Source organism: Podarcis gaigeae (genome assembly GCF_964106915.1).
Source record: "Podarcis gaigeae genome assembly, chromosome: 10".
In the NCBI taxonomy this organism is placed as follows: Eukaryota; Metazoa; Chordata; class Lepidosauria; order Squamata; family Lacertidae; genus Podarcis; species Podarcis gaigeae.
This window is the reverse complement of record NC_139686.1, coordinates 16,451,598-16,478,556: the sequence shown is the minus strand read 5'-3', so window position 1 is coordinate 16,478,556 and position 26,959 is coordinate 16,451,598. Positions and strand designations below refer to the sequence as shown.

At 45.7% G+C, this 26,959-nt stretch overlaps 2 protein-coding genes across 5 annotated transcripts in view; one reads left to right on the top strand and one right to left on the bottom strand.

Moving 5' to 3' along the window:
• LOC310826186 (tigger transposable element-derived protein 1-like) overlaps nt 1-11,045 on the top strand; it is a 1,677,490-nt gene extending 1,666,445 nt beyond the window's left edge. The window contains exons 3-5 of the mRNA XM_083700905.1: nt 7,804-8,126; nt 8,966-9,099; nt 9,148-11,045. Coding sequence (XP_083557031.1) covers nt 9,870-10,748 — 879 coding nt within the window. The 5' untranslated portion in view covers nt 7,804-8,126; nt 8,966-9,099; nt 9,148-9,869 and the 3' untranslated portion in view covers nt 10,749-11,045. The remainder of the gene's footprint in view (nt 1-7,803; nt 8,127-8,965; nt 9,100-9,147) is intronic.
• An 11,012-nt stretch (nt 11,046-22,057) lies between these two features.
• RERG (RAS like estrogen regulated growth inhibitor) overlaps nt 22,058-26,959 on the bottom strand; it is an 89,224-nt gene continuing 84,322 nt past the window's right edge. For all 4 annotated transcript variants that reach the window (XM_083700990.1, XM_083700993.1, XM_083700991.1 and 1 more), the window contains 2 exons: nt 25,032-25,105; nt 22,058-24,292 (listed from right to left, as the gene is read on the bottom strand). In XM_083700990.1, coding sequence (XP_083557116.1) covers nt 23,885-24,292; nt 25,032-25,105 — 482 coding nt within the window. In that variant the 3' untranslated portion in view covers nt 22,058-23,884. The remainder of the gene's footprint in view (nt 24,293-25,031; nt 25,106-26,959) is intronic.

Genomic DNA, 26,959 nt, shown 5'->3' with positions numbered 1-26,959 from the left:
ATCAAATCAATATGAGAAAGGGAACATGCATGGCAGGGGGAGGGGAGAATTGGGTACATGCCACACACACAGGCTTCAAGGGGAGAATTGTCCTGCCAAGTCTCAGAATTAAAGCTTCGCCAGAGATGGGGAAAAGTTTGGCATTGAGAGAATCCCCAAATACTTTCCAGATTCTCTTCTTATTGCATATAGTCTAGGACAGGAGGTCGGGCAGCAGAGAGCTGGGGGGAGAAGAAGAAGAAGAAGAAAAGAGTTACTTTTATATAGATGCAAAGTGCTCTCCTTGGAATATGTTGGATGTCAGTTACCTTGTTCAGTACCTCTGTAAATAATCGAAAACAAAATATTGCACGTAAAATAAATTGAATTGTGAGCGTTCGGCTCACGTGAAAATAAAGGCAAATGTCCCATTGAATTTGAACAAGAGCTGGATATCATGCAATGCTTCGGGGGGGGGGGGGTTGTTGTCAGTCTTACTCTGCAAAGCAGCAGGTTTGTTTGTTTGTTTTTTTAGCATTTGCAGCAGAAAGAACAACTAAGGAATGAACTGGCATCAGTTTGCACATAATATAATAGGCAACTTATATTGTTTGTATGTGTGTCTCTTACCAGTTTTTTTCCCCTTCAAGAAAATGTTGGGCTCAATCCTGATAATGTGAGGCAATTTTAAATGCCAGGAATTTCAAAGGAAGGGAGCAGTAAGCCGTTGACTAACCCCTTATGACTTAAAAACACATGCTTAATTTTGGACGGACCATAGCCTGTAAAAGCAGTGATGACTGGCAAAAAAAAAAAAGCATAATAGAAAAGTGATAAAACACAGGGCAGAGTTGCAGCACAGTCCTCTCCAGATTTATTCAGAAGTAAGTCCATTTGAATTCAGTAGGGCTTACTCCCAGCCAGGTAAGTGGGGTTAGGACTGCTGCCTTAGGTGTTTTCAAATCCTATGAATTTCAAGAAGCAAAAGTTAAGCATGAATTTAGTTCTCTTACAAAGAAATCAGCAGGGCGTCAAGGTTCTTAACTTTGGCTGGATAATTTTGTTTATTTGTTGAGCAGATGCATTGCCCTTTTATAGACAAAAGATCCAGCTTTTCTCATCTGATCGTGGTGGGAGTGTGTGATATCCTTTGAAAGGATTGTTCTTTTATTTTTGTATCAGTGGTAGCCCAAAATGATCTTCATTTCCTTACAGTCAGTCCTAAGAGGGTCAAATAAGGCTGCAGTCCTCTGCACATTTACATGGGAGTAAATGCCATTCAGTTCCATGGGGCATTGTACCACATTCCAGTTATTGCATAAATGCAACACTGGGAACTTTGGCTGACAATTCACAGAGTTCTCCAAGAAGAGGGATTGATTGTTAAACCACTCCGGGAATTGTAGTTCTGTGAAGGGGATCGGTAGCTTTAACAAATTACAGGTAATTTTCCCACCACACCTACTATTTTGTACTATATCAGGGGAAGTGGCTTGTAAAAATATGACTATTAGACAAAATGTGTATGGATTTTTCTTTTTTAATCACAAAGTGATCTTAAGACTGGGGAAAGTGAGAAACTGAAATCGAGAGATTTCATCCACCCCTACTAGTGTTGCATTTCTCAGTTCCTACCACGAGGGGAAAACGTGCATGAAAGAATATTTTTGAAGTGGGGTGGGTTTTGTATCAGGTCGCTGCAAAAGCCGGTCTTTTCAGGCTGAAGAGTTTTATTCCGAAAGCATAACCCCTTTTCGATTCTTGTTCTGTTCTAGTCTCAATAGGTAACTCATTAGACAGCTTGTCTAAAGAAATCATAAATGTGTCTATGCTCATTAAACCCCAGTGGGGACCTTAACTGCTGAGTTACACTCACGGCAACATCTTTGGCTTCTGTGATGCCACAGCTTCACTGCAATTTGAGCATTTGCTTACATAAAAAAGCACACCGCTGGCTTCCTACCCTTTCCTCTCTTATGAATGCTAATGACAACAACCTTGAAGCTGTTTCCTATGGAGAACAGAATCCATCTACTATGTGCTTTGCATTCTATATGCCAGGAATGACTAATGGCCAGAGATTTGTGTCTGTGTGTGCGAGAGAGACGGAGACAGAATTCTGTTGCAGTAGCCACTCCTATAACCTACCATCTGGGGAGAGAGAGTGTAGGAACCAAAGTGGAACCTTTCCGGATCAAACCAAAGGTCCATCTAACCCTGCTTCCCACTTCTGGTTTTCCATTCCAGTCAGCAAGCATCCACTGTCCACTAAGCATGCTTATTCCTTACTGGGCTGTGTTTGTGACCCCCCCACCCCTTTTAAAGATGTCTTGGGGTTTCCCCTAAGACTGCTGATATTCCAACTTTGTGCAGGTGGTGCCATTTTAGCTCCATAGGAACATCCCTATTTCCATCGGAGAAATGTTGGAGGGTTTGCAAAAGTGACAGCTCTCTCCCCTGGAGATTGGAAATAAAGGGAATGGTTTTTAAAACTGCTGTTTTGTGCCACATCATTTATCCTCTAATTTTGTAGGGATTGATGATCTGTGACTTTAGAAATAATGAGGCATCAGGGTTCCCTTTTAATCAAGCACATAACAAATGATAATTGCGGGAAGCTGGGCAAAGCACACAGCGTCTCTCGTGTTGGTTTTATTTGGGAACGTTTCTGTAGGCCCTTTTTTTGTACTGAATCCCATCCGTAAACAAGAGCACCAGCCAGCACTAACAAAACCAGCCTATTTTAAGAATGTGGAAATTGTACTTGGTAAATCACGGTGGGGTGACTTGCAGTCTAATCAAGCAGGTAGGAGAACTAATTGGTCCAGGAGCTGAAGGTGCCGCAACATTGAGGCAAAGAATGTGTGCTGCCGAACTGTGAATATCTTAGTTCACATTTTGCTCTAGGCAGGCTGCTATTTTCTCAGCCTGATACGGAGTTAACTATTTTTGCCTACCTCACAGGGCTGTAGTAAGGATTGTGAAAAGATCTTTGAACACACAAAAGGGTCTGCATAAATGCTCAGTACATAAAAACTAAGCCTGGGGCAGCCTCACTCTGACATCCACACTTGGGTCCTTGCACACAGGTTGGGTCCTTTGCATGGTCCCATTCCCTCCTCCTCATAATTCTTAAACTCTTATGCAGCCTAGGATCCATGTACCTACGGGACCGTCTCTCCTGGTATGCCCCGTGGAAGAAGAAGAAGTTAGAGAGCTGGTGTTAAAATGTTTTTGGTTTTTTTTGTTGGCTGTGGCGGGGAGGAGATCCTGCTGCTGTTGGGTGACACAATGTACCAGTACAGAAACTTGGCCTGGACAGCCAGGCTGACACACTTTCCTTGCAAAATGGGTGTAATAAATTCAAAAGTGACAGGCCGGCATGAAAAGTACCCTGTGCTTCATCTTCTGCAAGAGAGAGAAAAATTACAAATAAGAGAGGTACAAAACAGGTCGAGGGAGACAATTTGTTATGTTAACTACCCGTTGTGCAAAGGCCGTGTGCCCGTTGTCAGTGGAAGGGAGCGTGGGATGAACACAGAAATGCAGCCAGCCTTAGGAAACAGCTTGTTTAAAAACGTTCCAAAGCCATTCATCTCTAATCGCTTGCACAGTTTTAATCTCAGGTCTCTCTCGCATAGTCACAGTGGAGGGAGCAATAGACTTGCCTGATGCAAAAGAGTCCAGGTGTTCCTGCAGCTTTAACAGCAGCTGGAATCCACACCTCTGCACAACTATTAAAGGTAGAACAGCCCTGGCCACTTTTGCATTTACATTTCATGGAGGATATTGTGTAATTTCCTTTGAGAACCTCTATTGCGGCCCATGAGAGGATGGGCCTTTGTTTCTCCACCCAACAGCTTTCAGGTACAGTGGTACCTCGGGTTAAGTACTTAATTCGTTCCAGAGGCCCGTTCTTAACCTGAAACTGTTCTTAACCTGAAGCACCACTTTTGCTAATGGGGCCTTCTGCCGCCGCGCTGACGGAGCATGATTTCTGTTCTTATCCTGAAGCAAAGTTCTTAACCTGAAGCACTATTTCTGGATTAGCGGATTCTGTAACCTGAAGCGTATGTAACCTGAGGTACCACTGTATCTGAAGAAGTGTGCATGCACACGAAAGCTCATACCTAGAACTAACTTAGTTGGTCTTTAAGGTGCTACTGGAAGGAATTTTTTTATTTTGTTTTGACTATGGCAGACCAACACGGCTACCTATCTGTCACTGTATCAGGAACTGTCTCAAGCAATAGCATTATAAAGAGTTGCCAACTGTTGAACCAGACCGTGTAGTCATCTCTTCAACATCATTTGGATCTCCAGCAATTAGTGGCTGGGGATGTTTAGATACCTGCAAGGAGAAGCTTAAGTTGCCTGATTTCTCTTTAACAAGCCTCTGTTAAAGGCAGTGGCGAAGCTGCATGCTCCGGTACTGGGGGCGGAGAGCAGGCAGGGGCATGGTGTCTGGCACGGTGAGGGGTGCGTGGCGCGTGTCTGGGGGCGGCCATGATGTTACCCCCCCCCCCGATGGTGCTGGGGCCAGTTCGCTGCCCCCCCTTCCTCCGCCAGTAGTTAAAGACAGTGGAGCAGAGCAGCCTCTATTTGTGGAGTTAGGGTGGCGGATGTTGTTTTTTATGGAACCATGGTGCAGAAGGAAATGGTTAACCCCCTCTAGTGCTGGTCCTGTTTATATATTTACAGTGGTACCTCAGGTTACATACACTTCAGGGTACATACGCTTCAGGTTACAGACTCTGCTAACCCAGAAATAGTGCTTCAGGTTAAGAACTTTGCTTCAGGATAAGAATAGAAATCGTGCTTCGGCAGCGCGGCCGCAGCAGGAGGCCCCATTAGCTAAAGTGGTGCTTCAGGTTAAGAACAGTTTCAGGTTAAGAACGGACCTCTGGAACGAATTAAGTACTGTACTTAACCTGAAGTACTACTGTATTTATATTTCACAACATTTATTTTAAAGTGGAACCTTGGTTCTTGAACGGCTTAGTTGTCGAACAAATCGGCTCCTGAATGCCACAAACTCGGAAGTGAGTGTTCTGGTTTGCGAATGTTTTTCAGAAGCCGAACGTCCGACGGGGCTTCCGCGGCTTCTGGTTGAAGGCAGGGAGCAGCTGCAGCCAATTGGAAGCCGCGCCTTGGTTTTTGAATGGTTTTGAGATTTGAGCGGACTCCTGGAATGGATTACATTGGACAACCAAGGTACCACTGTATACCATCTGATTGCAACAAAAACCCAAAGCAATTTGCAGGAAGAATTGAATGACGACCGTTATCAGGGTTTTTTATTTATTTAAAAAAGGCAGAGTTAATAACGAGCATTTAAACTGTTCCAAAAATAATAATCCAAATCAACAACCGGCTGAAACCAGATTAAAACACATGACGGTGTTTACATGCCCTGTTTGCCCTGTCTCCTGTAGCTGCCATTATTAATGGGAAATGACGCATTAAGTGCAGTCCCATTTAATGCCATGCCTGTTATGGTCCTTCATTCCTCTCATTTGCTGTCAGGATCTATTACTTATAATTCATCTTCCCTCCCCCCCCCCCGCATATTCTCATGATTGTTAATGTGGGAATGCGCTCATTGACCCTGGGGTTGTGATGGCTCACAGTGAATTAATGCTTGCGCAACAGACAGCTTCAGAGTTCTGGGCTCTCACTTAACCTTTCTACATGTAAACCACGATAGGCTCTTCGAGAGCATTTTGAAAATTTATAGACTTTTTGTGCATATGGTCTTCCAGTTCTAAGCCTTAAATGCTTCTCAAACAACAAGGTTGAAACAAAAAAAATCCCTCATATCTCTCAGCTGCCTCTGGAGCAAGTGAAACCCAGCAGTGTGGAATTGACTTGGCTAACTAGTATGTGCTATGTACCAGTGCTTGGAATGAACTAGTTTTGTTCAACAATGTTCACTGAATTAGTTCAAAACTTTATGAACTGCACCTGAAAGTAGTTCCCATAACTGCTAGGTGAACTAAGTTCATTTCAGCATGAAACTTTGATTTCCACTTCAAATTCATACTCTTGTTTGGTTTGTTTCCCCCCCTCCTGTTTATTTATTTTGTTGAGGATCATTTGGATGAACTTGAACAGAACGTGAACCATACTAGTTCATTTTATAAAGGGACAAATGTGAACTAGGTTTGGTTCCTTTCAGGACATGTTGAACCAGAATGTAAAACCAGTTCCATTTAAAACTGAATTTTCCAAGATTTATACTATATGATTTAATTTTTGTTAAAAAAATATTCCTTGCACAATATTAACACAAAAAATGATATTAATGAGCATGAGCATTTCTGTTTGTCATTCATATCGACTGTAGCATTTCCCTGCTCTGCTCAGAGCTTTGCCGCACAGTGAACAACCTTGTCTATTGTGCCAAACCATTATTGAACAACGCATTCTCCTCTCCCGTAGAGACCACACATTGATCTCATTTCTTTTCTAGAACCAGGTGACATTTACAGCCAATGGGGACTCTCCTAATCATCATTCTTCTGTCACCCACACATGTTTGGAGAGCAGTTCCTATGGTGATGCATTTTGCATATCTTCCCCCTTTTGCTTTATGCAATCCACGTTTGGAGCTAATGGTTATAATACTGTAAGTTTGTGTTTTTGTAGCATCCATCTTCATTCCAAATTCATGGGGAAAACTGGAACCCTTCCTTATTCTCAATTATCAGCAAATTGCTTTCCCAGCTTGCTTTGATGAGAGCTATCTCTTGTGGGGCATCACCCACATTGTAATATAATAAGAGCCCAATGAAGCAATGTTTGGGATGACAGCATGCACCAGTGGAGCATGTACAAGCACACAGAATGAAATTGAATCTGGGTAAGACAGAGACTCTGTGGGTGGGTGGATCCAAGCTCTGGAAGTTGGGGTATTTACTTTTATTTACCTTGCACTCCCCCTGAAGGAACAGGTATGTAACTTGGGGATGCTCTTAGAACAGGGGTCAGCAAACTTTTTCAGCAGGGGGCCGGTCCACTGTCCCTCAGACCTTGTGGGGGGCTGGACTATATATTGTTGTTGTTTAGTCGTTTAGTCATGTCCGACTCTTTGTGACCCCATGGACCAGAGCATGCCAGGCACCTCTGTCCTCCACTGCCTCCCGCAGTTTGGTCAAACTCATGCTGGTAGCTTTGAGAACACTGTCCAACCATCTCATCCTCTATCATCCCCTTCTTGTGCTCTCAATCTTTCCCAATGCCGGGGTCTTTTCCAGGGAGTCTTCTCTTCTCATGAGGTGGCCAAAGTCTTGGAGCCTCAGCTTCAGGATCTGTCCTTCCAGTGAGTACTCAGGGCTGATTTTCTTAAGCATGGATAGGTTTGATCTTCTTGCAGTCCATGGGACTCTCTCTCTCTCTCTATATATAGATGCAAGATCACCATGAGCCCCGGTGGCTGCTTACCTGTGTCTTGTGAGCAGCAGGGGCTGGCAGCAGCGGAGGGACAATGAGCGGCACGTGAAAGGGCTCCAGAGAGGAGCTGCTTAAAATGGCGGCCTCTCAAAAGCTGTTGCTGCTGGCACCAACAAAGCCCAGCCCCCTTCCTCCTCTAGGCAGGGCGGGGCGAAGCCGGGAGGAGGGAGGGAGGAGGCACTGCCACCATGTGAGGGAGGGAGGGAGAAGGAAAGAACATGCACACTGGTGATCCACGCAGCAATTCCTGAACCATCCGTGGGCCGGATCCAAAAGGCAATTGGGCCTGACCTGGCCCATGGCCCTTAGTTTGCCGACCCATGTCCTAGAACTGCCTTTGTCCTTAGAGGCTCAAGGAACTTCCATGGATAGGAAAGTCTACTATACAGTGGTGTCCCGCAAGACGAATGCCTTGTAAGACGAAAAACTCGCTAGACGAAAGAGTTTTTTGTTTTTTGAGTTGCTTTGCAAGACGAATTTCCCTATGGGCTTGCTTCGCAAGACGAAAACGTCTTGCAAGTTTGTTTCCTTTTTCATAAAACCGTTAATACCCAGGGTGCATTGCTTGAAGAGGTGCAGTTGCGACTTGACTTCGAGGAGCAACACATAGCACGCGGTGTGGTAGCCTTTTTTGAGGTTTTTGAGGACTTTGCTGATTTTTGAAGCTTTTCCAAAACTTCTTTTGCAGCCATTTGGTAAGTTAAACTTTTAAAACTTTTTTGGGGCTTTTGGGATTTTGGGTTGGGGTGTTTGGAATTCAAGGACTTGGTGTTGGGGAGAGGTTTGCAAGAATCTGGGAGCTTGTGTAGTTTTTTTCTGTATTTTTATGATTTTTTGTGACCATTGGGCCACTCTGCTGTTGTTGTTTTTTACAAAAAATCTGGGTTTGAATTTCTGTGTGGTGGCTGGCTGGGGGAACAGTTGAGGAGGGGTTTGCAAGAATCTGGAAGCTTGTGTGGGTTTTTTTTTTTTTTTGAATTTTTATGATTTTCTGTGACCATTGGGCATTGCTTTTTTTTATTTCTGGGTTTGAATTTCTGTGTGGAGGGTGGCTGGGGGAACAGTTGAGGAGGGGTTTGCAAGAATCTGGGAGCTTGTGTGGGTTTTTTTTTTGAATTTTTATGATTTTCTGTGACCATTGGGCCATTTTGCTGTTGTTTTAAAAAAATTCTGGGTTTGAATTTCTGTGTGGTGGGTGGCTGGAGGAACAGTTGATGAGGGGTTTGCAAGAATCTGGGAGCTTGTGTGGGGTTTTTTTTGAATTTTTATGATTTTCTGTGACCATTGGGCCATGTTGTTGTTGTTTTTTTTAAAAAAATTATGGGTTTGAATTTCTGTGTGGTGGGCGGCTGGGGGAACAGTTGGGGAGGGGTTTGCAACAGTTGGGGAGGGGTTTGCAACAGTTGGGGAGGGGCTGGGGAACAGTTGGGGAGGGGTTTGCAATTTCTGTGTGGTGGGTGGGTGGCTGGGGAAACAGTTGAGGTTTTTGAAGACTTTGGTGATTTTTAAAGCTTTTCCAAAACTTCTTTTGCAGCCATTTGAGGATTTTGAAGACTTTGGTGATTTGCAGCCATTTCGTAAGTTAAACTTTTAAAACTTTTTTGGGGTTTTTTGGATTTTGGGTTGGGTGTTTGGAATTCAAGGACTTGGTTCTGGGTTTGAATTTCTGTGTGGTGGGTGGGTGGCTGGGTGCTTTTGAATTTTTTGGATGTGAAGCACTGATTTTTTTTCTCCTGAGTTTACGAAGGTAGGAGCTGTGCTGCCATGGGACCCAAGAAGACTGCTGCTGCAGAGGCCGGCGAGAGGAAGAAGGAGAAGGTGACGATGGAAATGAAGAAGGAGATCATCTGGAAGCACGATGGTGGAATGCGTGTGACAGACCTCGCCAGGGAGTACGGCAGGAATCCATCGACCATCGGGACCATCCTGAAGGTGAGGGAGAAGATCCTTGCGACTGATGCAGCCAAGGGAGTCACCAGGATCGTGAAGAACCGCCCAGCTGTTCTGGAGGAGGTCGAGAAGTTGCTGCTCATCTGGTTAGAAGAGAAGCAGCGTGCAGGGGACACAGTGACTGAGGCCGTCATTTGTGAGAAGGCCAAGGCCTTGCACGCAGACCTCGTCCGGGAACAGCCAGGAACCTCAGGCGAGCCAGAAGTCTTCAAGGCAAGCAGAGGTTGGTTCGACCGGTTGAAGACAAGATCTGGAATCCACAGCGTGGTCAGGCATGGAGAGGCTGCCAGTTCTGATGTTCCTGTGGCTGAAGACTTTGCAGCGGAGTTCCTGGAGGTTGTGAAGACGGAGGGCTACGTTCCACAGCAGGTCTTCAACTGCGACGAGACCGGGCTGTTTTGGAAGAGGATGCCCAAAAGGAGGAGGCCAAGTTGCCTGGCCACAAGCCCATCACACAGGAGGAGGCCAAGTTGCCTGGCCACAAGCCCATGAAGGACCGTCTGACCCTGTTCTTCTGTGCCAACGCAAGCGGCGACCTGAAGATCAAGCCCCAGCTGGTGTACCACTCGGAGAACCCACGGGCCTTCAAGAAACACAAGGTCGACAAGGAGCAGCTGAGTGTCATGTGGCGATCCAACAGTAAGGCTTGGGTCACACGTGTGCTGTTTGTGGACTGGGTCAATCTTGCTTTTGGCCCTGCTGTCAAACAGCACCTGCTGGACAACGACCTGCCACTGAAGGCTTTGCCTCTGATGGCCAATGCTCCTGCTCATCCTAAAGGCCTTGAGGAGGACTTGTTGGAGGAGTTCAGCTTCATCAGCATCATGTTCCTGCCGTCTAACACCACGCCACTGCTCCAGCCGATGGATCAGCAGGTCATCGCCAATTTCAAAAAACTCTACACCAAGGAGCTTTTCAGGCGATGCTTCGAGGTGACTGATTGCACCACCATCACCCTGCGGGAATTCTGGAAGGACCACTTCGACATTGTCACCTGCTTGAAGATGATCACCACGGCCTGGAACGGGATCAGCCAGAGAAATTTGAATTGCGCTTGGCGCAGCCTGTGGCCGGACTGTGTGGCACCAAGTGACTCTGATGCACCAGAGTCAACAGTGGTGCAGGACATTGTTGCCTTGGGGAGGACCATGGGCCTGGAGGTCACAGAGGAGGACGTCAGCGAGCTGGTGGAGGAGCACGACCATGAGCTGACCACCCAGGAGCTGGTCGAACTGCAGGCAGAGGCTGCGCAGGAGCAGGCATTGCTGGAAGAGGAGGAAGCAACTGAGGAACGGCTGTCCTCCAAAGAACTGAGGGACATTTGCATGGAAGGATGTGCAGGCTTTTGCACAGCGGCACCATCCTAACAAGCACGTGGCACATGACCTTGCGAACACTTTTGATACGACGGTCATGTCGCCTTTCAGGGAGGTGCTGAAAAGGCGGATGAAGCAGCAGACCATGGACAGGTTCTTCAGCAAGAAGCAAAGAGTGGAAGAGGAACCTTCTTTGAGTGGTCCCCCAGAGTACTGTACACTTTGTTGATTTTTAAATGTTTTTCTGTCATGTTTAGAAACTTAATTTATTGTTCCTTCAGTTTTTGAAATGCTCTTTACAGTATGTGTGACTTTAAAGAGCAGTTAATAAACTCTTGTTGTACCAAATTTGGCTTTGTTTGGACTTTTTTTGACCATAGGAACGCATTAATTGAATTTCAATGCATTCCTATGGGATTTCGTGCTTCGGAAGACGAAAAATTCGCTAGACGAAAAAACTCACAGAACGAATTAATTTCGTCTTGCGAGGCACCACTGTACCAACTTCAGCTGGTACACTGGCCACACCCTTTATTGAATAGGGGTAAATGTATTGATTATATATACAATATATACATATACACACACCGCCCTATACCCAGAGGTCTCAGGGCAGTTCACAGAATAAAATCAAAATATAAAACCACAAAATACACCATCAAAATAAAAGCAACAACCCAATAACCCCCTCCCCGCAAAAAAACCCCACATTTTAAAAGGGCATAAGATTAATAGAAGTATAAGTCTCAAAGGATGGCTGTGTTTTGGTCTGTGCATTGTTTCAGGGCAAATCAGCTAAGTTTGCTTTTAAATGAGAATTGAATTGAATTTGCCTCCCGTGCCTGAGGAGACTGCAGAGGAGCTTCTTAAAACAGTGATGGAATTTGAAGAGCACACCCCCCTTTTGTACTGCTTCTCTCTCTTCCTCACCCCCTCCATTCTTTCCATTGTTTCTTATCAATGTTATTATACCACTACCATTTTGCTTATTAACTTCGGAATCCGCCTGACTCCATAATAACCACAGGATAGAGATTGTTGTTTAAAACGAAAGCGCACGGTGGATCTTGTCAGGCGACATCCGCTGTGATTATTTCAAATATTAGAAAAATGAAAAGGAAGAGGAAGGCGCATGTCTCGCTATTAAGGAACCTCATATATATGTTAATATTGGAAGAACTCCTGCATCCGCCAATTTACTCGCTCCCATTGAGGCAGCCTCGTCTCTTTGGTGTTTCCTGAGCGGGGGGTTAGAAATGGCATGGTGCAAAACTGTACTCATCTCATATTGATCAAAACATCTGCTGCTTTCAGATTTCAGCCTTGGAACGGTGCTGTGTGCGAACACTTCAGGGCACATCTGCTGCCACTCTAAGGAGGAATGCAAGGGCTTGAAGGGAAGCTCATTACGCCTTCAAAATGGGAAACAAACACAGAGCTTCCTCTTTCCCTGGCTGAGCAGTGCTGTCCTGGGCTGATCCTAGGCCTGCAGACACATTCTAGGACCTGAATGTGGCCCTCAAGGCTCCTCCATCTGGCCCTCGGGTCTCTCTCCACCAAGGCACACCCCCTCTCTGTAGGCCACTCTTCTCACTATGCAAAGGTTATATTTACTTTCATCGCTCTGCCCACTTTTGCCATATGCACTACCCCCATCGCTAAAGTTGCCCAGAAGGAATATGGCCCTTGGAGTGGCAGATGTTCTCCATCCCTGTTCTATAGCTTGGCTTTGACTTATTCTTGTTGCGATGATATAGATAAAGGTAAAGGTAAATGTACCCTGATGATATAGATAAAGGTAAAGGTAAAGGTCCAGTTGTGGACAACTCTATAGGCTGAGGGAGCCAATGTTTGTCCACGGTTTTTCCGGGTCATGTGGCCAGCATGACTAAGCTGCTTCTGGCGAACCAGAGTAGCACATGGAAATGTCGTTTACCTTGCCGTTGGAGTGGTACCTATTTATCTATTTGCACTTGACGTGCTTTCAAACTGCTAGGTGGGCAGGAGCAGGGACCGAACAACGGGAGCTCACCCCATTGCGGGGATTCGAACCGCCAACCTTCTGATTGGCAAGCCCTAGGCTCTGTGGTTTAGACCATGTCCCGTGATGATATAGATAAGGCACATCAACTCTAGGGGGAAGAGGTGTCCTCAGCACCCTCAGTGTTCCTTAGCAGGGGGCTCAGCCCCCCAATATTGAGGGGGCGGAGCATTAAAGGCAGGCTCTTCCTGACGGCAAGAGAGGAGGAGCTGTGGTCATTGAAGCTGTGTGATGCTGGGCAAGGCTTTCTCTCAACAATGCCATATTTTGAAGAGCAAAAAGGAGGACACATTTGCCGACTATGGATCGCTATGACGACTCTACCCAAGAAAAAGAGCACATGTCCTGGAAAAAGAGGACACATGGCAACCCTAATTGTAACATATGACTTGTTAACTGATTCAGACACTTTCAGAGGTCCCTGTGAAGAGGGAGTGGCTGTTAAACCACTCTGGGAATTGTAGGGCTGTGAACAGAATGGAGGTCTCCTAACAACCCCGAGCAACCTTAATAAACCACAGTTCCTTGTACTTTTTGGGGGGTGGGGGTGGGGGTGCGGATCCATGGCTGTTTAATGTGGTATCATGCTTTAAATATATGGTGTGAATGTGACCCTACTTTTCTTTTATCTAGTTCTTCTTTAGCTTTAAACCTGACTCAGGTCTGACAGCCCTTAATATAGAGATAGCCTCCTAGTCTAGATTGGACATCAAATGCTACTTTAGCCTGAGAGAACCTCTGCTTCGGGCTGGTCTTGGAATAGTGTTTGGTCCTAAGAGTAAAACCAAGTATTCCTTACATGAGCAAAGCTGTCTACTGTGTGAATTGTAAGTCGATGTAATTCAGTTTTAGAAAAAATTATCAGCTACAAACAATGTTGAGTTATAACCCTGGGAATCTGCCCAGAAAATCAATTAAGAGAAAAATAAACCACAAAGCCATCAAGCCACGGGATATGCAAATATTATTGCTAAGGCTAGTCACACGGGGTTGAGATTTGTAATTCAAAACCCGGTTGATGGTGTCCAAGTCTGGATTTCAGTAGGGCATTTAATTTATTGACTATGTAGTCTCCCAAGATTAGTTTCCAGTACATCATGAAGTGTTGTCATCTAAGCAATTGTCAAGGCTGTGATGGCAACTGGCTTATCCTAATGCCATATCATGCTTAATTAGTTCTCCGTGTCTAACAGGGGTTACGACAAAGGAATGGCATGCAACTTGCCCTACAGACTTAAGGATTTAGTCGAGCTAGACACATATATCGCAGCTGACACTGTGCATTATGCTTTGGAGCAAAATGAGGTTTCTTGGGCTTGAAAGCTCTGTGATGCTAATGCAAAAGTTTTCTCTCTCTTTGGGAAGAAACATTCAGCCCATTCTGCAGCTTCTCCCAGGCTGACTCTGCTGCACATCTCACATATTGCATTTTAAGGCCTCTGGCAATGGAACCCCAACGTCCGATGGGTTGCAGCACCCTGCTAGACCCAGCAGAAGAAAAAACGTTTGCACTCCACGGGTCTTTTCTCTCTGTAACCATCTGAATGCTTTTGGCCCCTACCCTGAAAACCATCCATTTTGCGAGTGTGGGTGGTAGTTCATCCGGTCCTAGGTACATGGAATAAAATATAGCAACAAGAATTAAGACATCACCCCAGTCCTGATGGTGCCAGACCACTGTTGTCCTGATGAGTGCATTGATAAAACACTCCAAGAAAGCAACCTCAATGTGATTGTAACCCGTGGCCTTGTGGTGGCTTAAGGTAGAGATGGCTGTGTGGTGCTTTACCTACTGATCAAGAGTGCATGCATGCAATCATTGAAACATTTCACAAAAGGAATCTTGATGCAATGGCATGGAACATCTTTGAAATCAGGCACAGACTGAGCTGCCTGCTCCCGCCCCTGGGCAATGATCTTAAATCCAGCTTCTACCTATATGGTAATAGCACTGGAAGACTCCACTTGGAGTCTGCTTTACAGTTTGCATGGCTTCCAGAATGCAGCTGTATTGGGCAATCCAGGACCATTAGAGCAAGCATGGGGAACCTCAGCCCTGGGATCCAACAATGACCCTCCTGGTCTGTCTGGTTCTTGAAACTTTCTGCGGGCCACACCTTTCATCAGCTTTGCACCCCCACCTCCGAGTGCTTTTCAAGGAATGTGTCCTTGAATTCTGAACGTGCTTTTCCTTGCCTAGATAGAGGACAGAGAGATGTGTGAATGTCTAGAGGTTTCCACACAGTATACAAAGGTAAAGTTTATATTTGTTGCTCTGTCCTCATTTGCCTCTGACCTTACTCAGCTCTGCCATATGGCCTCCAGAAAGTTGCCATGACGGGAATGTGGCCCTCAGTCAGAAAATGTTTCCTTATCCCGGCATTAGACCAAGGAGTGTTTGGACTGTGATTCCAGTGGGAAGTAGATAAACACTACGAGGATGCGGGTGGTGCTGTGGGTTAAACCACAGAGCCTAGGACTTGCTGATCAGAAGGTCGGCGGTTCAAATCCCCACAATGGTGTGAGCTCCCGTTGCTCGGTCCCAGCTTCTGCCAACCTAGAAGTTCAAAAGCACACAGTGCAAGTAGATAAATAGGTACTGCTCCAGCAGGAAGGTAAACTGTGTTTCCGTGCGCTGCTCTGGTTCACCAGAAGCAGCTTAGTCATGCTGGCCACATGACCCGGAAGCTGTACGCCGGCTCCCTCGGCCAATAAAGTGAGATGAGCACCACAACCCCAGAGTTGGTCACGACTGGACCTAATGGTCAGGGTCCCTTTACTTTACTAGATAAACACTCCTTGTTTGTACTCTTCAGCCGGAGTTGAAGATCATCCCAAGAGCTCATGGCAGGCTGGCAATGGCCTCCTGTTTCCTTTCCTGTAGATCTTGTACTTTAGTGGAATTTGTCTGGAACAGCGATGATGCATCTTCCATGCTCTACGAATGGAGCTGTGACTAGGATGTGAAAGGAGGCTGGGGAGAATTCCCCCACAGCCATTATGCAAGCTCGATCTGTCTTTGTCTCCACCAAGGTACTTTGTGTTAATGGGTTCATTTAAATGTGCCAGACTGAAATGCGGGGGAAAGAATTGCTACCAGAGGAAGGCTGATTCATGAAATGATGCTCTCGAAACTACTTCAGGTCCCCACAGGACATAAGACAAGCCTGCTGCAACAAGCCAATGGTCCACCAAGTCCAGCATCCTGGTTCTCACAACAGCCAACCAGATATCTTTTGGGAAGCCTGCAAGCAGGACATGGATGCAACAACATTCAACCCACCTGAGATCCCCAGCATCCGTTGGTGGTGTCCCTGCTGGTGTCAGCCCACAGCCTGTTCATGTTGACCCTCAGCCCAAGCTTGACCAAGGAGGGATAAGGGAGAAACAGGCTGACCTCATGCAGCAGTGATTGGTAGATACTACTCCCACATTAAAGGGACGCGGGTGGCACTGTGGGTAAAAACTCAGTGCCTAGGACTTGCCGATCGTAAGGTCAGCGGTTCGAATCCCCGTGTTGGGGTGAGCTCCTGTTGCTCTGTCCCTGCTCCTGCCAACCTAGCAATTCAAAAGGAACAGCTCCAGTGGGAAGGTAAACGGCGTTTCCGTGCGCTGCTCTGGTTCGCCAATACCGGTTTAGTCATGCTGACCACATGACCCGGAAGCTGTACGCCGGCTCCCTCGGCCAATAAAGCGAGATGAACGCCGCAACCCCAGAGTTGGCCACGACTGGACCTAACGGTCAGGGGTACCTTTACCTTTACCTTTTACTCCCAAACTAAGCCACAGCTCTTGGGATTTATTTCCACTCAGGTACTAGGGTGAATTGAGAGATGGTGGCAGCAGTATGTGAGAAGTGTCACAGGTTAGTGTTGTCTTAAGACCACTGGCTTCATAGTGTGAATATCCAGGGTGAGGGTTCACTTTATTTAGGTGTGTGGTGGTAGGCCTCAATCCTCCTACAGGTGATCACGACAAAGTCCCAAGTAGATAAGTCATTATACTAAGTTCCAAGTCTTAGTCAGGGCTGGCCTTAGAATTAGGCAGTACAAGATGGCTTCCTCAGGTGCAGATACTGGGGAACAGCAGGCAGCAGGATGTTGGAGGACAGGGTGTTTGTGCACCATACAGCTTGCAGTCAGCAGCCAGTCTGGTCAAGCTGGGTATATGGAATAGTAGGATGTGGTATTTTGGAATGGAATGAGGGACACAATCTTGTCCTTCACCTCAGTCAGCATAATATCTTGTGGTGGTCTTAGTCTTGGGCTGCCTACACATTACAAATTTAAAGCACATAATTTCCTGCAAATCATCCCAAGAATTGCATCTTACCCCTCACTCAGCTACAATTCCCAGCCTCCTTAACAAAGGAGTTCCCAAACTGAAGTTCCCAGGATTCTTTGGAGGAAGTTATGTGCTTTAAATGTACGGCGCATACACAGCCATCCTCACAGTTAACTGTTGGGCCTATAATCTTCCATCTCCGTCATCAGGGAACAAGATGTCTGAAATGTTACATTTAACTTCTGGCACCGAAGGTGGAAACAGCATCCAAAAGCCGAGAGCTTTTAAAATGACACTTTTATTATAGATTAATGTTTTCAAGGAAAATAAAGTCAGCTATGCCAAATAGCCAAGAAATATTGTTCAGTTAAAGCCTCTATATTTTACGAATGCATTCGTTTCCTTTCTGAAAAGATATGTGAACACCTCAAGCCATTAAAAACAAAATAATTGAAGTTGGGGACAAAAACCAGCCAAACTCAATGTCCATCTGGCAAAAATCATTTAGGTCCCTTCTCCTCCAGTACAAAGTATTACAGAAAATGCATGTTGAAACAATACCCACCCCGCCTTCAAATCAAGAAAAGAAAAGATTGGAGTTGAAGCTAATCATTGATAGAACAAAATATGACTAATAGGGGTTTCAAAGACATTTCCTTTTTGGACATTTCCTTCCACAAGTTTTGTGTAATGCCAAACCGTTGAAAATATGACCGATTGTGTATTGACTTGGAACAGAACCAAATGGTGAGCAGAGCACAAGGTACCATCTGTACCACTTCAAATAAATTTCTGCCTGCAGTTTGCTTGTTTGAAAAAGCCCTCATGCCACTATTAGTTACAAAGTCAGCACATCATGTTGAAGGCAGGCCCAGGAACCTCCCTGGCTTGCCACATGTAAGGGGATCTGAGTACAAAGGGCACATTCAGACCTGGAATGTTCCCGCCTGGAAAATGTGAGATGATACACTCCTGTCTCCCCACTGCAACATCTCCATCAGCATGGCCTCCAACAGGTCCAGGCCAAAAACCAGGACACACGTCTTCCGGGCCGTGCTCCCATGCAAGTCACGTGACTCCTGCGAGAGCACAGAGCTCCCAAATGTGGATTTTGGGGCGCCGTGCTCTCATATATTTTGGGGCTGCTGTGTGAGAGCATGGCTCCCAAAAACGTGATGTCCCGATTTTATCGGGACAGTTGAGGAGCAGCATCAGTTCTCAGACTGTGGCGCACCATCTAGTGAACAGAGATTATATAATTACAGTGGTACCTCGCAAGACAAAATTAATTTGTTCTGCGAATTACTTCATCTTGCGGATTTTTCGTCTTGCGAAGCACGGATGCACCTGGTATTAATGGTTTTAAGAAAAAGGAAAGTAACTCGCAAGACGAAGCAAGCCCATAGGGAAAATCGTCTTGCGAAGCAACTCAAAAAACGAAAAACTCTTTTGTCTTGCGAGTTTTTCGTCTTCCGAGGCATTCGTCTTGCGAGGTACCACTGTATACACTGTGGCACTTTAAAATGAAGACCTTGGGCATCTTTACAGCAATCCTGCGAGGTGGATTAGAAATATATATCGGAAGCAGTTTTCTACCAAGTTAGACCATTCGTCTGTCTAAAGACGGGGACTTTCCCAGAGCTGACTGGAGATACTTGGGGTTGAATCTGGGACTTTTTCCATGTAGATGCTCTACTACACATAAGAGGGTCTCAAAATAAGGCATGCAGACCTCTAGCAGTCTGCTACCTCCAATCAGATTCAGCTGGTCTGCTGAAATGTTGCAGAACACTTGAGAACATCTGTGCTTGGCCCTACACTTTTTCTTGTTGACAATGATGCTTTTTTCCCTCTTCCGACCAAGGCATCTAGGCTGGAGCCCACAATTAACATAATACAATGCTGGCTCTTGAGATGCTGCCACTGGAGGAAAAATGTTATTAAAATATGAGTTATGCCTGTGCTGTGAAAGTTCTTTAAGTGGTCTGCTGAGGCTGCCAGTCATTTTCAAGCGGTCTGTGAACAAACGTTGAGAATCGCTGCCTTAGCCAAGCAACCTCCTTAACCTGCTCTGGGTTGTGCCTCCCGGATTCAAGAACCAGACTTTTTTAAACTTCAAGATTTGGCACCCATTTATAAATAAATTTGCGTAAGATTGAGCTGTTGCTGCTGCATATCCTTCCCATTAGCTAATGCAACCCTGGCAGAACTCCAGACCCTCCAGGTGTCTCTATTTTCCAGGGACAGTCCCGGATTTACAGAAGCCATCCCAGTTTCTGATTTCACCCAACATTCCCTTAGGACATCCCTATTTTCATTCGAGAAACATTGGAGGGTATGGAGTTATCTGACCCCTAAGCCACCTGAAAGCAGCATTGTCTAGGGAAAATTTTCAATGTTTAATGTTTAGTTATGTTGGAAGCCACCCAGGATGGCTGGGGCAACTTGGTCAGATGGGTGGAGTATAATAATAATAATAATAATAATAATAATAATAATAATAATAGCCCTATTTTCATTGAAGATATGTTGGAGGGCATGGAACTCTGTGTTTAATGGAATCCACATTCCCTGACTTGACAACCTCTCACTCATTTTAGCCAAACAATGCCCATTGTAGGCCTCTGTGCAACTCAACCACAGATGCTACTACACTCACTGCCTCCACTTAGTGCAGCAAAACATGCATATGTCAATCAGATGGCTAATATGGTAAACGCCATCAGCTTTGGATTTTGGGGGGCTCTATGAAAGCTGCCCTCAGTCCCCTCCCAGCACTGACTGGGACCCCAGTAGTGGTGGTTCCTCAGCCTTTAGCGTGCTCACCACCCCCATCACATGCTTCTGAGCTCACCTAGCTGCATGCTTGCTCGTGGACTTACCTGGCAGTGGTCCTCTCATGGGCCAGGAGCAATTCAGCACACGGCAGCTGTTAGATAAGCAGCAGGAGGTTGTTGGGAGTAGCTGCCAGCCTTCCTTTTGCACGTGCAAGCGAGCTTACATTATTTTATATACCATTGATATTCAGAAAAATAGCTCACGGCAGTGAATGGCATAAAATCAACAATAAAATTATGTCAGTAGAACAAGCTCATTGTTGCCAGGTAAGCACACTTGACCCACATGACCCGGAAGCTGTATGCCAGCTACCTCGGCCAATAAAGTGAGATGAGCGCCGCAACCCCAGAGTCGGCCACGACTGGACCTAATGGTTAGGGGTCCCTTTACCTTTAAGCACACTTGAAAACAGGGTGGGAAGGTGGTGGCAGCACAACCACTAGGGGGCAGCAGGTGAGGGGGCACAGAGGTGAGTCAGCCAGGCAAGGGGTCAGCCCAGGATGTTGGGGGCAGGCTCCAGGCCTGAAACTAAGGGTTGTCCAGCGGAATAAGGCAGGAAGCATAAGAGCAAAGCTGGGGAATTGGAGCGATGGTGCCAGCAGAAAGAACTTAATGTAAGGAAAGTAATAGGGGCTATTTCAACCCTGCTACTTTCTGCTGCTGGAAACCCTGTTGAAAGGGGGTCATGTTACATTGGCTCCTTTCAACACGGCTGCCAAAATTGAAAGACTTCTGGAAGCAAAGCTTTAATATACTTCAACACTTTTCGAAAGTGGTACTCTGGGCAGGAGCGCATTGCAATAAAAGAGTCGGCTGTAACACTTTGACGACTGAATCGCCAGGCTAAAGGGAACAAAACCCATCTTTTCAGTTTATTATTCTTTTAACAGCACAGTGGGAAATAACCTCCTGAAATCTTGACCATTTATGATAGCAATAGCCAGACTTGTTGGGGAGCTCAAGTGTGCTGATTCCTATAGAGGCCTCTGTGGTGGTCACACCATAAACTTCTTGGGTACCTAATAAACTTGGAAGGGATACAGGGGTGGGGATCAGAGTTTTCAGATGTTCCTCTACATCATAGATAAGGAGCTTTTTTTAATTTAAAGGACTTTATCCTCCTTTTTCTCTTTCTGACACCCCTTTCTCTCCCCCCCCCCATGCAGCTGATCTGAACTGTTTGCTTGGAGATTGCTTTTCCCTGTTTCTTCTCTCATCACTACATCAATTTCTGCTTTTCCCCACTGAAGGTGGGTGCAAAGCCAGGCTGGTAAGAGGGGCAGCTGGAGAGGGTGTGTGTGGCCTGGTGATAAACCCAAGGGCCAGATGAAGGGGCCTGAAGGGCCACATTTGACCTCCAGGCCTGAGATTCCCCATATCTGAGGCATATTGAGGCAGTTGATTTGGGGTGCCCCATGGAAGGACAGCACACTTTTATTCATTTAATTGGTTGTTGTTGTGCTTTTATTGCCAGGGAGAGGCACTTGGGATATTTTCTGCCTCAGGCACCAAAGCAACTTGACCACCATTGGGTACTTTGTGCCTCAACTGGCCAGCAGAAAAATGTCTTGCACCTGTTGTAGAAGGAAATTCAGATGCTCGTATATTCCGGCCCTTGCACAAATCAAGCTCCACCCAACCTGGAATCAGCTCCAGTACTGAGCTCATATTGTAGACAAATACAGCTTTTGATCAGCACAAATAAGTAGGAGCTAAGGTGCACCACCATGGGATGTGGGTGGCGCTGTGGGTTAAACCACAGAGCCTAGGACTTGCCGATCAGAAGGTCGGCGGTTCGAATCTCCGCAATGGGGTGAGCTCCCGTTGCTCGGTCCCAGCTCCTGCCAACCTAGCAGTCTGAAAGCACAAAGTGCAAGTAGATAAATAGGTACCTTGCTTTGGTGGGAAGGTAAATGGTGTTTCTATGCGCTGCTCTGGTTCGCCAGAAGCGGCTTAGTCATGCTGGCCACATGACCTGGAAGCTGTACGCCGGCTCCCTCGGCCAATAAAGCTAGATGAGTGCCGCAACCCCAGAGTCGGTCACGACTGGAACTAATGGTCAGGGGTCCCTTTACCTTTACCTTAAGGTGCACCACTATCAGTTGTGACCTGTCAAAGAGGTTTCTTTATAGCCCGTTCCAAGTAAAGTAGAAATGGATCCACCAGTTAGGAAGCACAACAAGAAAAAAGCCAAACCTTTGTGAAAGAAATGAGTATTATTTCCTGTCTAACTCTGCAGGGCTTAACAAACATAGATACACAGCCAAGCGTATAGTGTGTCATTTTCATACAATCTCTTGGTAACTGATATTTTATTTTATTTTTTGCATTTTCACTTTTCTGTACTACTTTGGAGGGGCTTTAGGAACTGAAAAGCGGCAAAAAAATAAACTTTTAACATAACGTAACAAATCCAGTTGAGCCTACCAACTCGTTGAAGAGTTTCCGCTAGCTGAGTTTACAAAGATACCCTACTAAAATGTAGGCATTATAAAGGTTCAGGAAAAGTGACACAAGGAAAGAGGCAGTTTTGTTCTTAAGAAAAATTGACCATGCATTAATATAGTGTCGTGAAATGTGTGAAATCCATCTCATACCCTCCATAGGTTGACAGCCAGATACATAGTGTTCTCCAGACCCAGAGACTGCCTTCTGTGTTATGTAGATATGAAAATAGCAACAGGCCACTTTGCCCACAATGAGCAAGTTAGACCACCTTCTCCAACCAGGTGCTATTTGGGACTGCTGGGAGATGTGATCCAAAACATCCTGGTGGTGGGGAGGCTGATGCAGACATTTGCTAAGCTGCCCACTTGCAATAGGCCAGTAAGCACACTGGAGGAATTAGGTGACAATTCCTCTGCTTTCTTAGATTATGGATGGGGTTTAGACATCTGGCAGAAAGGGTGGATGTTCTTGATCAATGCTATATGAATAGGCAACATGTAGATTAACGCTGTGTACACACTAACCAGGCCTGGCCCACCCATGAGATGAGGTGAAGTCCTACTGTCTCTGCCCCTGGTGGAGAAGCTCTGGCCTCGGTGCCGATTTCCAGCAAGGTATTGTGAGACCTGATCAAAATCTCATGAGATCTTGCCAGACTTCAGCAAGATCTTGCTGGAAATCGGCATTGATGTTGTCTCCACTTTTCATTCTTGCTCATCCTCAACATGCTCAACCATTCTCGCTCATTCTCAACATGCATTCAAACTAGACTGATTCTAGAGCCTGCTGTGCACAAGAGTGGGTGTGGTTACTCCGTACAGATTTGAAAACCCTCCCCTCAATTAGGTTAGCCACACCTTTTCCTCCCTGCACATCCACCAAGGAGGAAGTGATGATTCCCTTCTTGTTATACATCCTTCATCAAAGCCATTGAGTAGGTGTGGATGCAACCCCCACTGCTGGGACCACCTACATCTGCTTTCAAGTGGACACACTGTGGAGGCAATGCAGAATCAATTTGCAAGGAGCTTTTGTTTTCTGAATGAAACCAGTTTCTCAAGAAGCACTTTTGAGGGGCCAAAAATAAATAAAAATGCATTAGATCTAGCCTGTGTGTGTGGACTATGTAGGAATAAACAAATACTGCATTCATACTCCTTTGATTCTACAATAAAATGTTGTGTGTACACAGCCTAAGTTGCCAGTGGTAAAAGACCCAATAAAAAAATATATCACCCAGTAAAACTGGACTGGAGACTCATTTAGCTATTGGCCAGTGATAAGTCATCAAATAATAGTGAGAGGTGAACATGCTGTGTTGTAGGGGAAGCAGTAACCGATCTGGTACATTCTCTAAGTGACCCTGTGAATTTATTATTTAAAAAATATTCAATTTGGTAATTGCTCCAACTCCAGAAACCTGCTTTGCTTCTCTTAATTTCAGGAAGAGTAATGTGATGGTTTTGGGGGTTTAGGGAAGAGCAAAGCTTTCACCATCTTGTTGATTGCCTACAATCTGGCCTTCTCACCCCACCTCAGTTGAGATGTTCTATATTAACAAAACAAGCGAAATATTTTAGCTGCTGATTTTGGTGAGCATCTTGTTGATTGCTTGCTTGACATGAGTGGTGGAGCTCCGTCTCCGGGTCTTGCCCTGGACCATCTTCCGGCGCCGCACTTCCCGGCAAAGCTCATAAAAGGCCTCCATGATGTTGCCTTCCCCTGTACAAGCAGAGCACTCATAAAATGCACAGGCTAGATCGGTGGCCAGCTTTTCCCCTTCTTCGGTGCTGACCTGCCTCGAGTGGTCCAGGTCTGCTTTGTTTCCAACTAGGACCAAGGTAACATTCTTGGGTTTTTTAACTTCGTCTAGCAAGTTCTTAAGTGGCAGGACTTCTTCAAAGCTCCCTCTGTCGGTGATGTCATAGACCAGCACAAAGCCCTCGCCCCATCGCACATGGCCTTCCTTCTGAATGGCATCCTCCTGTTTTGAAAGAAAGAGGCAGGAAGAATGGGTGTGGTCAAAAGACACAATCAAGGGGGTTTTTTGGACCTGTATTTTGGACCGCAGAGGACTATGTTCTGATTTAGTGTTGCTGTCCTATGGCTTTTGATTATGATCTATAAAAAGTGTCCATTCTCCAGGGCCAGGCACTAAATGTGCAAGCCCTAGCGCAGCAATACTAGCAGAAAGCATTATTACCCTGCATTCCTTCAATGGTTTTATGGTACCTTGATGCTATGTTCAAATGAACAAGGCAGCATGAAAAATAGGAGCAGTAGTAAAACAGGGACTTCTAACCTTGTGTGTGTGTGTGTGTGTGTGTCCCGATTTCTGGTCCATTTAGATCACCCTAAATGCCCTCTTATGCAATGGAGACCAATTTTGTGTTCTCATTTTGAAATTTTATGTTGTGAACTGCCCTGTGATTTTCAGATGAAGGGCAGTATACAAATCTAATAGTAGTAGTAGTAGTAGTAGTAATAATAATAATAATAATAATAATAATAATAATAATAATAATACAATTACAGGCAAGGAAAATAAGATGTCACCTCCCTACCCATTTGCCCACTGTCTTTTGGCATGTCCCCTTTTGCCTCTTGAATGCTTTTAACGTCTAACATTTGGCTTAGCAATGCTTCACAACCTTCCTCTGAAGATACTTACAGTTCTCTGGCATTTGGTTTCTGTTGTAGGGATCTGTAGAGTTCTGACTCACCTGCCCAGCTGTGTCTAGTATTTCCATAGAAACAACTTCATCGTCAATTGTGGCCTGATGACGGTAAGTGGACTCTTAAAACAAACATGAGAGAGAGAGAGAGAGAAAATTAAATTAAAACTCAAAAAGCAAACAGTTTTGGGTGCAGCCGCTTGCAACACAATCTGATTGGGCCTCTGGACCCCTCCCCCCTCTATTTTGACAGTTATGACAGTTATGATCCCAACCAGTATGAGACAGTGTGGTGTACTGGTTAGACTGTTGAAGTAGGAATGGTCACCATCTCTCAGCCTAACCTACCCTGTGAGGATAACATGAGGAGGGGAGAACCCCCAAACTGGGTTTCAGAAGACGGCAACCCTCCCCTCCCTCTGAGCCAGGTTCTCCTGACAAACCAGCCTGCTTTATACCAGGGGTCTCACTGCTCCCAACATCTGTTCACCAACAAAGGCAATGCATAAAGTGGGGAGCTGATGAGGTGTTATGCTCCAGGCAACCGGTCTACCCCTTTAAGAGTCTCCACTCTTCAGAAAGAGGGAGGAGCTTGGGAGGGGTGGCCTGGCTCAAGAAGGATAAAAGGTCTCAGCCGAGTACCAGACCTTTCCACCATTTTGGGAATTCAGATCCTTCACACAATTCGAAGAGGAAAGCAGAGGACCAGCATGCTAGCTCTGTCTTTTGTCTCCCTGCCCTCATGGCTCCTCGTGAGCTGGAAGACTGAATGTCTGCCATGTTTAAGAGCAACAGACTTAGGGCTAGGGCGACCCATATTTTAAGACCACACTCAGCCATAAGAAGTTCACCAGGTAACTCTGGTCCAGGTACAATCTCTCCATGTAACCTCCCTCACAGGGATGTTGTGAGGTTAAAAGGAAGGAGCAAGAGGAATCTAACATCACCCAACGCCTTGGGGAAAGGGCAGAATATAGATGTAAAAATTCATAGCCACAAAACATGATGTTAATCCATTTTACATGCTACTGGCATAACCTTGGATCTTTTCCCACCGTCATTAATCCGATGGCTGGTTTGTTATTTGGCTCTCTTTCCTGTCATGTTCTGTTCCCTGACTGGATCGAAAGCCAAGATTTTGAGATATGTAAAACTCACGCTTTAAATATTTAGATCCATGCTTGAGATATTAGTTTGGTTCAGCTTTCATTTAAAAACAACAACAATGGGGGCTACGGAATATTGGCAGAGCCAGGCACTTTCATTCCTTCCCACCCCATGTTGCCCAATTCAATTTACTTTTAAATTGCCAGAGACACAAAGTTCTTATAAAGGAGATGTAGCGAGAAGGGGGGGAAAAGAGAAAGCAGATTGAAAAAAATCTCCCCTGGGCTGATTTGTGCCACAGAGTTAATGAGTACGCTAGAAAACATGGAATCAGAATGTAGAGTCTCTGGTGTTAGATGAAACTCATATACCCACTACACAAACTCCTAACTCAGGAACAGGAAGCCTCAGGCTTGGGGGGGCAAGTGCTTTTCTGACTGGCCCTCAGGACTCTTCCCAAACCACACCCCTTCTCCCCAGGCCATATCCCTCACCAGCCTTGCTTTGCACCCTCCCTGAGTGTTTTTATCACACTGCAATGTGTCCTTGAACTCTGTTGGTGCGTCTTGGTTGCCTGGGTGGAGGACAGAGAAGGACGTGTGAGATGTGTGTGTAGAAACTAGCCTACCAAAAGTAAAATTTATATACTGTTATGGACTGGCTGGATGCAGAGGAATGGGAGGGCACCAGCTGGGGACCCCCCAAGTGAAGAAGGCTCAGAGCCCGGGAATTGGTGGTGGGATGGCGATGTGGGGACAGAGGGAGAAAACTAGGGGGGAAGTGTCAGAAGCTGCGGAAGTAAAAGAGCTTAGTGAGTCTGTGGCAAAAAATATATCCAGAATCAGAATCAGAAATCCAGAATCAGAATC